We start from the raw sequence: 15,735 nt of genomic DNA, 5'->3' as shown, positions 1-15,735 counted from the left end.
TCTTTAAAAACCTCAATATTTAAGAAAATACAGTGCAATTTAACAAAAGTCATTATTTAATAACACAAAATTATATTTATTTACAGTTCACAATGCAGTCACGTAGTGACTGCTAAGTTTTCAATCTTAATTATTGAATTTCCAAAGAATTTCTATTTAAAAAACCTTTTTAAACTAGTAAACACTTTTATTCATTCCTCAAATTAAAAATTTAATTTCTTCTTCTTTAAATTCCTATAGCTTCTTTACTTAAATAAAAATTTCATCTAATTTATTATTGGTTTTCTTAAAATTAAAATATAAGTAATGTCATTTTCTAAGCATTAATTACCAAAAAAAAAATTATTTATTATTACTTTAAAATAATTTTTTTTAGTATAAAAAAAAATCCTTTTTTTTTTCTTTCAATTTTACTCCCTTTAAAAATAAAAATTTCTAAATCTTTCAAGCCCCAGTTTCACTTTAATAAAAAAAATTAAATAATAATAATAATAACCTTATAAGCATGAATACTATTAGTCATCAATAAAAAAGCAGTAGCAATCATAAGTTCAATATTCCCCCAAATTACAAACAAATTAACAGTTTGTACCGTCAAATAAATTCCAAGAATAAAAATAAAACTCAAAAAAGTGTAGAATAAATAAATACTTCTATAAGGTTCTAACAATGGCGGCCAAGTTCCGATATATTTTGTTAAAGTAAGAGATACTTTAATGTTATAATAAGGCTGTAAATGCCGCAATTCAATACTATCTAATTCCATAATAATTTTTAATGTTAAATTAATTAAGAAAGTTTAAACTCCGACTGAAACTCGATTACGACTGAACCTCTGAGAAATCAAAAGCTTTCGACAGTTTAATAATTCAAGAAATCAAATTTGAAGGCAGAGATAATATAGGTCTTTTGTATTCTCTGTAATGTATTCAGTAATTATCTATTGGAAATTGTACAACATCTGAGGAAAGGAAATTTCGTAAATATCGTGTGTGTATTATACTACAGTCGTTATAATTACTAATTTATAATACGTAACTTGTAATCACGCTAACGCTATTAATTCAAGTCTGTAATTTATTTTGATAATACGTTGCTTCTATAGGATCTATCTATACCTCTATATCTCTAGCTTAAAATTATGTATTGTATATAGATAGAAATTTTTATATTTAATTTATTTCTTAATATCTTCTTCAATTATTTTAAAGATCGTTTAAATACACAGAAGGATAAAATTTTTATTTTTTTTTATATTATTGTGAAATATTTCTTCAATATTTTTATAAAGAAGAAATAACTTCTATTTTATTTACTTAATTATTTTTTTATATAATTGAAAAATATTTCTTCAATATTTTTATTAAATTTTACAAAGAAGAAATATCTTTTTTTTTATTCATTTAATTAATTTTTTATTTTATCTATATAAATTGTGGAATATTTCTTCAATATTTTTATAAAATTTTACAAAGAAGAAATAGCATTTTTTTTTTTTTTTTAGTTAATTTGTGTTTTATTTTTTTTTATATAATTGTAGAATATTTCTTTAATTTTTTTATAAAATTTTAAAAAGAAGAAATAATTTTTTTTTATTCACTTAATTAATTTTTTATTTTTTTTTTTTAATTGTGGAATATTTCTTCAATATTTTTATAAAATTTTACAAAGAAGAAATAAAATAAAATAAAAAAGAAATAGCTTCTTTTTTATTCACTTAATTTATTTTTTATATTTTTTATATAATTGTGGAATATTTCTTAAATATTTTTTATAAAATTTTACAAAGAAGAAATAAATTTTTTTAATTTATTCACTAAAAATCAGGTATGTCGTACCATTCTAGAGTTTTATTACTTGAATAATCTAATTTATATTGAACACACTTTTTTTCAGTCCTTCGTGAGCTGAAAAAAAAAAAAAAATTTTTTTTTTCGAGAAGTTGCAAGTTTAAAAAATAAATATATTTTTTAAAATTATTTTTGTAATTTTGAAATTTTTGGCATTAATTAAATTTATAAAAAAATTTTTTAACGTTAAGAAAAATTATTTATGTGAAAAAAAACAATGTTTTTAAATTTTTTATAAAAAAATTAGATAATTTTAATGGTATTGCATTTTTTTAATTTTTTGCATTATTTAAATTTATAAAAAAAAATTTTAATTAAAAAAATGTTTTAGTTTTGTATAAAACTTTATTTTTATGAAAGAACGATATTTTTTAATTTTTTATAAAAAAATTGAACAATTTTAAAAATAAAATAAAAAATGTAATTGTTTGGAATCATTTTTTTTTTATTGATAATAAAAAGAAAAATTTTTTTAATTCTTACCTATCATACTTCTCGCAAGCCATAATTGGATAATGAAACCCAAAACATTGTGGTCTTAAAATATTGAAGTACGTTGTACCTATATTTGTTGATATGAGCGTATTGACTTTTTTCAAACATTTATAAAATTCATAATCACACGAGCATGCTGATCTTGAGTCAGAAAATAAAGAATAAAAAATTAATAAATTATTTTAAAATTATTAAAAAAAAAATTTTAAATACAAAAGAAGAAATCTGAAAATCAGAAAAGAAGAAATAAAATTCTGAATAAAAAAAAATCAAATTTATATTAAAAATTAAATAAATTATTAAAAATTAAATAAATTATTAAAAATTAAATAAATTATTAAAAATTAAATAAATTATTAAAAATTAAATAAATTATTAAAAATTAAATAAATTATTAAAAATTAAATAAATTATTAAAAATTAAATAAATTATTAAAAATTAAATAAATTATTAAAAATTAAATAAATTATTAAAAATTAAATAAATTTTTAAATACAAAAGAAGAAGTATGAAAGAAGAAATAAAATTTTGAATGAAAAAAAAATTAAATTTATATTAAAAATTAAATAAATTGTTAAATAAAATTTTTAAATACATAAGAAGAAATTCGAAAATTAAAAAAGAAGAAATGAAATTTTGAATTTAAAAAAATTACATTTATACTAAAAATTAAATGAATTATTAAATAAAATTTTTTGATTTGAAGTATACTTGCAATAAAACACTTGTTCCTTTATAAATAAAACATTTAAAAAAATCGCTTTAATTTTATGTTAATAATTAAAATAAATTAAAAATAATTACCGAGTAAAAATTCCAATATTTTTTAACGATCCCATACTTTCGCCAGCTTGAATTGAGTAAGGACATGAATCATGTTGCCGACAACATATATCAGTTTGTGAAAAAACTCCAATATCATCATTTTTTCTTGCTGAATTTCCACTACCACACCACAAAGTTCCTTAATTAATTAAAATATTAATTAAAATTCAATAAAAAAAAATATTAATTATAATTTAATAAAAGAAAAAAAAAATAGTAATTAAAATTTAAAAAAAAAAAAAAAATATTAATAAAAAAAAAAAATATTAATTAAAAAAAAAAAAATTAATTAAAAAAAAAAATATTAATTCAAATTTAATAAAAAAAAAATTAATAAAAAAAAAATATTAATAAAAAAAAAAATATTAATTAAAATTTGATAAAAGAAAAAAATATTAATAAAAAAAAAAAAAATATTAATTAAAATTTAATAAAAAAAAAAATAATAAAAAAAAATATTAATTAAAATTTAATAAAAAAAAAAAAAAAAAAAAAATAAAATATTAAAAAAAAAAAATTAATAAAAAAAAAATATTAATAAAAATTTAATAAAAAAAAAAAAATATTAATTAAAATTTGATAAAAAAAAAAATATTATCAAAAAAAAAAATTAATAAAAAAAAATATTAATAAAAAAAAAAAAATATTAATTAAAATTTAATAAAAGAAGAAAATTAAAATATTGCAAACAATAAAAAAAAAAAATATTATTTAAAATTTAATAAAAAAAATAGTAATTAAAATTTAATAAAAAAAAAAAAAATATTAATTAAAAAAAAAATTATTAATTCAAATTTAATAAAAAAAAAATTAATAAAAAAAACTATTAGTAAAAAAAAAATATTAATTAAAATTTGATAAAAGAAAAAAATATTAATAAAAAAAAAAAAAATTAATAAATAAAAAATATTAATAAAAATTTAATAAACGAAAACAAAAAAATATTAATTAAAATTTAATAAAAAAAAAATAATAATAAAAAAAAAATATTAATTAAAATTTAATAAAAAAAAATAATTAAAAAAAAAAATATTAATTAAAATTTGATAAAAGAAAAAAATATTAATAAAAAAAAAAAAAATATTAATTAAAATTTAATAAAAGAAGAAAATTAAAATATTGCAAACAATAAAAAAAAAATATTTACCAGGAAAAATAGCTTGAAAATCATCTCTAAATATATTTAAAATATCACCAAAGCCTCTTTCAGTACTTTCAGTCGCTTCATTAACTTTAGTAGCATTAGGCCGTAGTAAAAAAATTCTAAATGACTCAGGTAAAAAAGAAACAATAACTTCAACGATCCCATTAGTATCAGAGCGTTGAATAGTTGCTAAAATAACTTGAAAGAATTTTTCTATTCTTGATCTGTATGTTAATTTCATATCGATTTCATTATCAATGTAGTCATAGGATAAATCATTGTTTAATTTACTATTATTTTTATTATTATCAATTAATATTTCTTCACTAGCAATAAAATTAACCATTTGATGAATTATTAATAATTTTATAAAAACATGAATCATAATGCATCTATAAAAATGTATTTTTTTGTAATCAATTAATTAAATTATAAAACACTTGTTTAATTAATTAATTACCTGCAGGAGTATGAATATTTATAAAAGGTTAATAAATATTATTTAATATTTATGGCGCAGTTACTTTCAAGTCTCAGCGAGTACAGACATTCTTATAAGTGACAGCCAACTCTTTTATACAATCAGCGAGAATCGAGAAAGAAACCACGAGTCAAGAGTTTATGAGTTGTAATGAAAGACTCATTGAAAAATATTACTTTTATATTTAGTAATAATATTGTAGGAGTTCATTTTTCAATACTATTTTTTTTTTATTGCTTTTGTTGAAGAAAAAAATTTTTAACGCGGTAAAGAGTGTTATTAATTATTGTACATTTTATCTGATGTGTCATAACAATTAATGCATGCTTATATTTATTTTTTTTAAGTGTAATATATTCACTCAAATTTGTTAACTTGTCGGTTTAACAGTAGGTCAAGAGCGTTTACTTTTTGGTCTAAGAAACGGATAAAGTCTCTTTACCTCCAAGGTCATTAAACTTAATGCTTGTTAAAATAATAATTATGTATAATTGTAAAAGTTGTAATTAATTGTTGCTTTAGAAAGTTTTGTTTATGTTCGTGTAATGCAATTATTGTTATTATTATATAGTTAAATAATTTTTTTTTTTAATAAAAAAAATTATTTTTTTTTAAACTGGCTGGGATAATTTTTGTAAGAAATGATTTTTTATTACACGGTAATTTTATGTACATTTAAAATTTACAGTTGAAAATTATTAATATGAATGTATACTGATAGGAGAATTTATTAATTATTAATAATTTAATTTATTTGAAGAGGCTCTATTTTTAGGTACATAATTGAGAAATTACCTTGTATCTAGAGAACTATTGACATTTTTAAAGATATAAGCTCATCCCGATGTTACACTCATCAAGACCTTTCATTTGAGTACCCACATCAATTTTTCATATATTTTATATATTTATATATTTCACAAATACCATATATATAAAATATATAAAAAATGCCATGTGGGTACTCAAATGAAAGGTCTCGATGAGTGTAACATCAAAATGAGTTTATATCTTAAAAAATGTCAGTATTTAAGAAATGATATTGTATTTTGTGAACTACTGACATTTTTAAAGATATAAGCTCATCTTGATGTTATACTTATCGAGAACATTCATTTGAGTACCCACATCAATTTTTCATATATTTATATATATTACATATATGTATATATGAAAAATATATCAAAAATGCATGTGGGTACTCGAATGAAAGCTCTTGATGAGTATAATATCAAGATGAGCTTATATCTTTTAAAATGTCAATAGTTAAAGAAGTACAGTGTAATTTAACATAATTAAGAAATGACATTGTATCTTATGGACTATTGACATTTTTAAAGATATAAGCTCATCCCGATGTTACACTCATCGAGACCTTTCATTTGAATACCCACATCAATTTTTCATATATTTTATATATTTATATATATTACATATATGTGTAAATGAAAAATATATAAAAATACATGTGGGTACTCAAATAAAAGCTCTTAATGAGTATAATATCAAGATGAGCTTATATCTTTAAAAATGTCAATAATTAAGAAAGTACAGTGCAATTTAACATAATTAAGAAATGACATTGTATCTTGTGAACTATTGACATTTTTAAAGATATAAGCTCATCTTGATGTTATACTTATCGAGACCTTTCATTTGAGTACCCACATCAATTTTTCATATATTTCATATATTTATATATATCACAAATACCATATATATAAAATATATGAAAAATGCCATGTGGGTACTCAAATGAAAGGTCTCGATGAGTGTAACATCAAAATGAGTTTATATCTTAAAAAATGCCAATAATTAAGAAAGTACAGTGCAATTTAACATAATTAAGAAATGACATTGTATCTTGTGAACTATTGACATTTTTAAAGATATAAGCTCATCTTGATGTTATACTTATCGAGACCTTTCATTTGAGTACCCACATCAATTTTTCATATATTTATATATATTAAATATATGTATATATGAAAAATATATTAAAAATGGATGTGGGTACTCAAATGAAAGCTCTTGATGAATATAACATCGGGATGAGCTTATATCTTTAAAAAATTCAATATTTAAGAAAGTACAGTGCAATTTATCAAAATTCATTATTTAATAAAGCAAAATTTTATTTATTTATAGTTCACACGTTATAGCAGTCACACAATGACTGCAAGGTTGTTAGTTTATTTGAAGACAATTATATAATTTATTAAATTTTGATAAATATTTTTGAACATTTAATAAATAGTTTATTAACTGTTAATAAATATTTATTAAATCCTATGATGTTAAAAAATCATTTATTAACAGTCAATAAAGCTTATTAAATATAAACAAATCCTTCTATCAGTGTAGTATTGATAAAATTTTAAATCAATAAAAATTTAATTTTTAAATTTAAAAAATAAATTGAAGTTTAAAAAAAATGTCAAATAAATAAATTAATTATTCAAAAAATAAATGTTTGATATATGCAATTATTTAAAATAACAATTAAAAATTAGCTATCAATATAATCTTCTTTATTTTGATCATTATTTGTTGACCGTCTTTTTTCAATACGTGCGCACTTTGGGCAACAGTGATTTCTTTTAGACCAACAAGCTCGGTGGTGGACGGCATTGCATTGCTGACATAAAATAGCACTTGGATCCCATGGATATATTACCTCATTATTGCCACAAATTTCACATAAATGCCCACTAAAAAAATTATTTCACTTTAGCTTAGTCTTGGTCGTGCCAATGAGAAAGCGGATCGATAAATCGCAAAAAATTGGTAAGTGAAAGACCTACATTCTAGTTTATTGTAAAGTATAATCAACTATTTTAAATTTTTTCATTTTTTATTAATAATTTAAATCTTAAGAATTTTTTTCAGTAATAAGTTAAAATAATATTCAGACATTTTTTAAATTGAAAAATTATTATATAACTCATAAAGTTATTTTCTTATGAAAATTAATTTAGCAGATATTTGATAATTTTAAAAATTTATTTAACAAATAAATTATAGCAAAAAAAATTGATATGTAGAAATTAAAAAAAATTAAAATTGCAATTTTTTAAAACTAATTTTTTTGCAACAAATTTATTTGTTTAAGAAAATTAAAAAATTGTCAAGTGACAAATATCTTGAAAATTATTGATATTTTTAAAGATATAAGCTCACCCCGACATTACACTCATTGAGACCTTTTATGTGAGTACCCACATCAATTTTTCATATATTTTATATATTTATATATTCCACAAATACCATATATATAAAATATATAAAAAATGCCATGTGGGTACTTAAATTAAAGGTCTCGATGAGAGTAACATCGAAATGAGTTTATATCTTAAAAAATGTTGATAATTAAGAAATGACATTGTATCTTGTGAACTATTGACATTTTAAAAGATATAAGCTCATCCCGATGTTACACTCATCAAGACCTTTCATTTGAGTACCCACATGCATTTTTGATATATTTCATATATTTATATATATTATATATATGTATATATGAAAAATATATCAAAAATGCATGTGGGTACTCAAATGAAAGCTCTTGATGAGTGTAACAACAGGATGAGCTTATATCTTAAAAAATGTCAGTAATTAAGAAATGACATTGTGTCTTGTGAACTATTGACATTTTTAAAGATATAAGCTCATCCCGGTGTTATACACATCAAGACCTTTCATTTGAATACCCACATCAATTTTTCATATATTTTATATATTTATATATATTATATATATGTATATATGAAAAATATATCAAAAATGCATGTGGGTACTCAAATGAAAGCTCTTGATGAGTGTAACAACAGGATGAGCTTATATCTTAAAAAAATGTCAGTAATTAAGAAATGACATTGTATCTTGTGAACTATTGACATTTTTAAAGATATAAGCTCATCCCGGTGTTATACACATCAAGACCTTTCATTTGAATACCCACATCAATTTTTCATATATTTTATATATTTATATATATTATATATATGTATATATGAAAAATATATCAAAAATGCATGTGGGTACTCAAATGAAAACTCTTGATGAGTGTAACAACAGGATGAGCTTATATCTTTAAAAATGTCAATAGTTAAGTAATTACAGTGCAATTTAACAAAATTTATTATTTAATAAAAGCAAAATTTTATTTATTCATAGTTCTCAAGCCACGGTAGTCACGTAGGGACTGCAGCAAGGTTGCTAGTTGCATTTATTTCTTTAATTTTAATAATTAAAATACTCACCGGGCTCGACATAATTCACATGATTCAGTAATATGCTCCCGCATTAAATCGTAAGCTCCACGAATTTCATCCATCAACACTCCATTGTGAAAATCAACGAGATCTTTTATTGAATAATTACCAGAATTTTCAATCATATGAGTACGTAATCCAATACGCCATGGTAATCTTTGTATATCAGCTTCTGGGCAAAATACTAAATATTTTTTCATCATTTGTAATTCTTCACGTAATTTCTAAAATAAATTATTTATTAAATTAATTTAAAATTAATAATTAATAATTTAATTTAATTTAAAATTAATAATTAATAATTTAATCTAAAATTAATAATTAATAATTTAATTTAAAATTAATAATTAATAATTTAATTTAATATAATGAAAGAAAAAATTTATTTTTAAAAAAATGGACAAGAAATTAATTTGTTGACAAAAATTTTTTTTTTTTTTTAGAAAAAAAAAATTTTTTTAGAAAAAATTTTCATCCAAAATTTAAGAAGCTTTTTTTACCGAGAAAATTGCAGTAAAAAAAATTTTTATTCCTCAGCTAAGAATTAAAATTTTTTAAAAATTAAAAAAGAAATTTTTGAAAAATTGAGAAAAAAAACTGAAAAAGAAATTTTTAAAAAATTAAAAAAGAAATTTTAAAAAAAATTAAGAAATAAATTTTTTCTCTATAAAAAAAAATGTAATTATAAAAAATGAATATTAATTACTTTTATAAGCGATAGATCAGGTACTAATTCAAATAATTTAGGATTTAATTGTTCTAATAATAGAACAGGACGTTCATTTAATAATTGTAAAAGCTGCGCTGCTAGTCTGCTAACACGCTTAGGCTCCATATCCCAATTTCTTATCACTCTTGCAGGAATCACAGCCATCGTATTCCAATGACAGCGCTGACAATAATACAACCCTGTATAATCACAAAGTCTTGGTTCTACCCAAGCAGATTCTGAAATTTAAATTGTATAGTGGTTAAATATAAATAATGTAAGGTAATGTAATTTATTTACTGGCTGTAAGAATAATAAGTATATAATTGATAAATTATCTAGATATTAATAATATGAATTTGGTAAAATTTTAATTAAATAATCTAAATACCTGGTTGTTTGAAAGGACTGCCAAAACAAGGTAATGACAATCCTTTTAATGCAGCTTGGAATTAAAAATTAACCATTATTTTTATGTAATCAATTAAAATATTTTTTTCCTTATTTGATTTTTTAATATGAAAAATTATTTAAGTATTATTATATAATAATTTTAATATTACAATTATGATCTATGCACATGTAATTATGGTGACAATTCTAGTGAAGTGAAAGCTAGAATTATTCATTTTTTAATTTATCTTTCAATTGCATTTTTAATAATTACAAAATCAATTTGATATAATTATCATTAAATATTTTGTGTTAATTTAATATAAAAAAAAATACGCAATTTAATAAATTTAATCTCATTTAAAAATTGAATAATCTATATTGTTAACAGTCAATTTATTATGATAAGAAGTATTTAGGCTGCATTCGAAAATTCTCTATATCTAGATACATAATTAAGAAATGACCTTGTATCTTGTGGAATATTGACATTTTTAAAGATATAAGCTCATCCCAGCATTACACTCATCGAGACCTTTCATTTGAGTACCCACATCAATTTTTCATATATTTTATATATTTATATATATTATATAAATGTATAAATGAAAAATATATCAAAAATGCATGTGGGTACTCAAATGAAAGCTCTTGATGAGTATAACATCAAATTGGGCTTATACTTTTAAAATATATATTATATATATGTATGTATGAAAAATATATCAAAAATGCATGTGGGTACTCAAATGAAAGCTCTTGATGAGTGTAACATCGAAATAAGTTTATATCTTAAAAAATGTCAACAATTAAGAAATGACATTGTATCTTATGAACTATTGATATTTTCAAAGATATAAGCTCATCCCAGCATTACATTCATCGAGACCTTTCATTTGAGTACCCACATCAATTTTTCATATATTTTATATATTTTATATATTTATATATATTATATAAATGTATATATGAAAAATATATCAAAAATGCATGTGGGTACTCAAATGAAAGCTCTTGATGAGTATAACATCAAATTGAGCTTATATCTTTAAAATATATATTATATATATGTATGTATGAAAAATATATCAAAAATGCATGTGGGTACTCAAATGAAAGCTCTTGATGAGTGTAACATCGAAATAAGTTTATATCTTAAAAAATGTCAACAATTAAGAAATGACATTGTATCTTATGAACTATTGATATTTTCAAAGATATAAGCTCATCCCAGCATTACACTCATCGAGACCTTTCATTTGAGTACCCACATCAATTTTTCATATATTTTATATATTTATATATATTATATAAATGTATATATGAAAAATATATCAAAAATGCATGTGGGTACTCAAATGAAAGCTCTTGATGAGTATAACATCAAATTGAGCTTATATCTTTAAAATATATATTATATATATGTATGTATGAAAAATATATCAAAAATGCATGTGGGTACTCAAATGAAAGCTCTTGATGAGTATAACATCAAATTGAGCTTATATCTTTAAAATATATATTATATATATTTATGTATGAAAAATATATTAAAAATGCATGTGGGTAATCAAATGAAAGCTCTTGATGATTGTAACATCAAGATGAGCTTATATCTTCAAAAATGTCAATAGTTAAAAAAGTACAGTGCAATTTAACAAAAGTCATTATTTAAAAATTGAATAATTTTAAAATTTCTTATTATTAATAATTACTCTATTAAAAATTAAATGTATTTTAATTAACCTTCTAAATTTTTTTAAAAAAGTATATAAAAATAACTTACTAAATGTTAAACGAGTATGACATTCAGCACACTTATATCCTTGAGCAGATAAACCTTTTTCAGGGCATATTTCTTTTGTAAAAATATAACCACCGGCTTCACTAGCTAACACGTGAGCGCAAACACGTCTTATGTCGGTGATACATTTCCAATGACATGAAAAACCGCAATCTAGAATAATTAGAATATTAAAATTTTAATATTACTATTGAATAATTTTTAATTAATTTAATTATTTAAAACTTTATTAATTAATTAAAATTAAACTTAATCAATTTAATTAATTAAAAATTTAATTAAGTTGTAGAAGAAATATTAATGATACTAAAATCAGCCAACTTTAAAAAATTTTTAAATTTTTTCAACAATTAAATAACAAGTAAAATATTATTTTAAAAAATGCACGTGTAATTTTTTAAATTTTCTATAAGAGGAATTTTTTTAATAAAAAAAATTATTAAAATTTTTAAATGTCAGCTAATTTAATTTTGATGAAATATTAATTAATAAAAAAAAAAAATAAATTACCATTACACATATACCAAGATTGTAACATCATCCAGATAGTACCACTACAATGATCACAATAAAGAGGCCCAGTGCTTGGAATCTGATATTTGTGTGGTACCAAATGATGACCTAAAATAACTTGTGTTTCAAATAAATTAACATCTGATGACTCTCGTAATTCTTGAGCACGTAATCTCAGTTCAATTAATCGTCTAACAAGCCATTTACGTTCATCAGTACATTCTTGACTATCTAATATCATTTGTTTACACTTTTCAATCATTTCATTGAGATCCTCTTGCGTTGCGGTCTGTAAATAAATTAAAAAATCAAAATTAAAATTTGTAATGAAATTAGATCAAAAAAATATTTTAAAAAAATTTTCTAAATATTCTAAATGCACAATTTTTATTTTTATTTTTTTGTAATAATTTTTTATTAATTATTTTTTTGTAATTATTTTTTTATAATAATTTATTAATTATTTTTTTTTTAATAATAATTTATTAATTATTTTTTTTTAAATAATTTTTTATTAATTATTTTTTTGTAATAATTTTTTATTAATTATTTTTTTTTAAATAATTTTTTATTAATTATTTTTTTGTAATAATTTTTTATTAATTATTTTTTTATAATAATTTATTATTTTTTTTTAATAATAATTTATTAATTATTTTTTAATAATTTTTTATTAATTATTTTTTTTGTAATAATTTTTTATTAATTATTTTTTTATAATAATTTATTATTTTTTTTTTAATAATAATTTATTAATTATTTTTTTTTAAATAATTTTTTATTAATTATTTTTTTTTTAATAATTTTTTATTAATTATTTTTTTTTTAATAATTTTTTATTAATTATTTTTTTTTTAATAATTTTTTATTAATTATTTTTTTTTTAATAATTTTTTATTAATTATTTTTTTATAATAATTTATTAATTTTTTTTTTTTAAACAATTTTTTATTAATTATTTTTTTGTAATAATTTTTTATTAATTATTGTTAAGTAATAATTTTTTATTAATTATTTTTTTATTAATTATTTTTTATTAATTATTTTTTTTTTAATTATAATTTATTAATTATTTTTTTAAAATAATTTTTTCTTAATTTTTTTTATAATAATTTTTTAATAATACTAAAATCAACTGACAACTGTCAATTTTAAAAAAATCAATTAGAATAAAAAAAAATAATTAAAAAAAATGTTGACTAATAATTTTCTTTAATTTTCACACTTGGAATTTTTGAATAAAATTTTATTATTTAATTTTTAATAAAAATAAATAATTATTTCTTACCTTGGATAAAGATAACAAAGACTCAACAGATTTCAAACTGAATGGGACATTAATTTTACCTTCAGAATTGTCATCAGTATCATGAGTAACATTATCAGACACTGAAGATGATGGAGTTGATCCAGTTAAACTATTAGTATCATAATTAAGATCTGAACTATTGCTTGTGTTTATTAATGATTCTGCCATTATCAAATTTGTAGATAAATATTATCAATTTAAAATTAATAATATATATAATTTTACTTCTTAAAGTTTTTAGCTATTTACAAAAAAATTTAAAACAAATACTAAAATAATTTTATTCTTATTTACAAATGTGACTTTTCATTAAATCAACCACTGGACAACAACAATAACAACATGACCATGAGACACCAGTTGGCAAGTTCATGTTTGCAGTGTGAAGTTAGTTAGTATATAAAGTTGTTTCTAAAACATGAACACAGCTGATAGTAAAATCGATTGTTTTTATAATACTGAAGTTAGCTGACAGCTGTCAATTTTTTAATTTTTATAACAAGTCAATCCCATCCACTTTTATAATTTAGATGAAAAATATGAAAATATATTATGTAACCAAACTATTCGTAACGTGATTGGTCGAATATATCATAAGCATGAAAATATATGCAAACTCTATAGTCAGGCGCGCGCTTGCGCGCGCAAATTTAAATTCTAGTCCCATAATAAAATTGAGATGAAATGTATGTGAAACCAATTTATTCGTGTTGTGATTGGTCGAAAATAAATACTCTCATTCTGATTGGTTGAAAGTGAATATAATATACATAAACGACACACAAATATATCATGACAATAAATATGAGGCGCGGCTTGCGCGCGCAAATTTGAATTCTAGTCCCATAATAAAATTGAGATGAAATGTATGTAAAACCAATTTATTCGTAATGTGATTGGTTGAAAATATTTATTCTCATTCTGATTGGTTGAAAACGAATATAATATACATAAACTACACATAAATATATCATGACCATAAATATGAGGCGCGCGTTTGCGCGCGTAAATTAAATTCTAGTCCCATAATAAAATTGAGATGAAATGTATGTGAAACCAATTTATTCGTGTTGTGATTGGTCGAAAATAAATACTCTCATTCTGATTGGTTGAAAGTGAATATAATATACATAAACTACACATAAATATATCATGACAATAAATATGAGGCGCGGCTTGCGCGCGCAAATTTGAATTCTAGTCCCATAATAAAATTGAGATGAAATGTATGTGAAACCAATTTATTCGTGATGTGATTGGTTGAAAATATTTATTCTCATTCTGATTGGTTGAAAACGAATATAATATACATAAACTACACATAAATATATCATGACAATAAATATGAGGCGCGGCTTGCGCGCGCAAATTTGAATTCTAGTCCCATAATAAAATTGAGATGAAATGTATGTAAAACCAATTTATTCGTAATGTGATTGGTTGAAAATATTTATTCTCATTCTGATTGGTTGAAAACGAATATAATATACATAAACTACACATAAATATATCATGACCATAAATATGAGGCGCGCGCAAATTAAATTCTAGTTATAATTAAAAAAATGCTTAATTATAATTAATTATAATTATTTCTTATTAATTACAGTTAATATATTATTAAAGAAATTTAGTGAAAAAAAACATTTATAAGCGGCAATAAAAAAAAAAGATGATATTAAAGTTAGCTATCACTTAAATTGACCATTTTTTAATTTAAATTGATAAATTTATTTAACAAAAAAATTTGTTCTGAAAAATTATTTTTAAAAAATTGCATTTTTAATTTTTTAAATTTTCTAATTGTCAATTTTTTTTATTCAGTAATTTATTTATTAGAAAAATTATTAAATATCTCCTGAATTAATTTCCATAAAAAAAAAAGATAAGTGAAAATTTAGAATTTTTTTTTATTGAAAAAATTATTAAAAAAAAAA

General features: G+C 19.9%; 4 protein-coding genes across 6 annotated transcripts in view; 1 reads left to right on the top strand and 3 right to left on the bottom strand.

Annotated features, from left to right (window-relative positions):
• Window positions 1–1,162, bottom strand: part of LOC123266777 (odorant receptor Or1-like) — a 15,617-nt gene extending 14,455 nt beyond the window's left edge. The window contains exon 1 of the mRNA XM_044731179.1: window positions 497–1,162. Within this exon, the coding sequence (XP_044587114.1) occupies window positions 497–766 (270 nt within the window). The 5' untranslated portion in view covers window positions 767–1,162. The remainder of the gene's footprint in view (window positions 1–496) is intronic.
• The window catches only part of LOC123266776 (differentially expressed in FDCP 8 homolog), a 25,921-nt gene extending 11,739 nt beyond the window's left edge, over window positions 1–14,182 (bottom strand). Inside the window, exons 1-7 of one of the 3 annotated variants that reach the window (XM_044731177.1) lie at window positions 13,778–14,182; window positions 12,487–12,778; window positions 11,959–12,129; window positions 10,171–10,224; window positions 9,777–10,018; window positions 9,059–9,294; window positions 7,297–7,507 (exon numbers count right to left, since the gene is read on the bottom strand). In XM_044731177.1, the coding sequence (XP_044587112.1) occupies window positions 7,306–7,507; window positions 9,059–9,294; window positions 9,777–10,018; window positions 10,171–10,224; window positions 11,959–12,129; window positions 12,487–12,778; window positions 13,778–13,966 (1,386 nt within the window). In that variant the 5' untranslated portion in view covers window positions 13,967–14,182 and the 3' untranslated portion in view covers window positions 7,297–7,305. Of the gene's footprint in view, window positions 1–7,217; window positions 7,508–9,058; window positions 9,295–9,776; window positions 10,019–10,170; window positions 10,225–11,958; window positions 12,130–12,486; window positions 12,779–13,777 lie in introns of those variants that run through there. The other 2 variants (XM_044731176.1, XM_044731178.1) reach the window with 2 other exon arrangements.
• Window positions 1,706–4,650, bottom strand: LOC123266778 (phospholipase A2-like). The gene is made up of 4 exons (XM_044731180.1): window positions 4,319–4,650; window positions 3,151–3,310; window positions 2,334–2,486; window positions 1,706–1,907 (listed from the first exon to the last, which is right to left on the bottom strand). The coding sequence occupies exons 1-4, from the start codon at window positions 4,554–4,556 to the stop codon at window positions 1,817–1,819; spliced, it is 642 nt and encodes a 213-aa protein (XP_044587115.1). The 5' UTR covers window positions 4,557–4,650; the 3' UTR covers window positions 1,706–1,816.
• LOC123267185 overlaps window positions 14,104–15,735 on the top strand; it is a 20,157-nt gene continuing 18,525 nt past the window's right edge. The window contains exon 1 of the mRNA XM_044731726.1: window positions 14,104–14,189. The gene's annotated coding sequence lies outside the window, so the exon portion shown is untranslated. The remainder of the gene's footprint in view (window positions 14,190–15,735) is intronic.

Source organism: Cotesia glomerata, linkage group LG6, assembly GCF_020080835.1.
Source record: "Cotesia glomerata isolate CgM1 linkage group LG6, MPM_Cglom_v2.3, whole genome shotgun sequence".
NCBI classification, from domain to species: domain Eukaryota; kingdom Metazoa; phylum Arthropoda; class Insecta; order Hymenoptera; family Braconidae; genus Cotesia; species Cotesia glomerata.
This window is presented reverse-complemented; position numbering and strand designations above follow the sequence as displayed.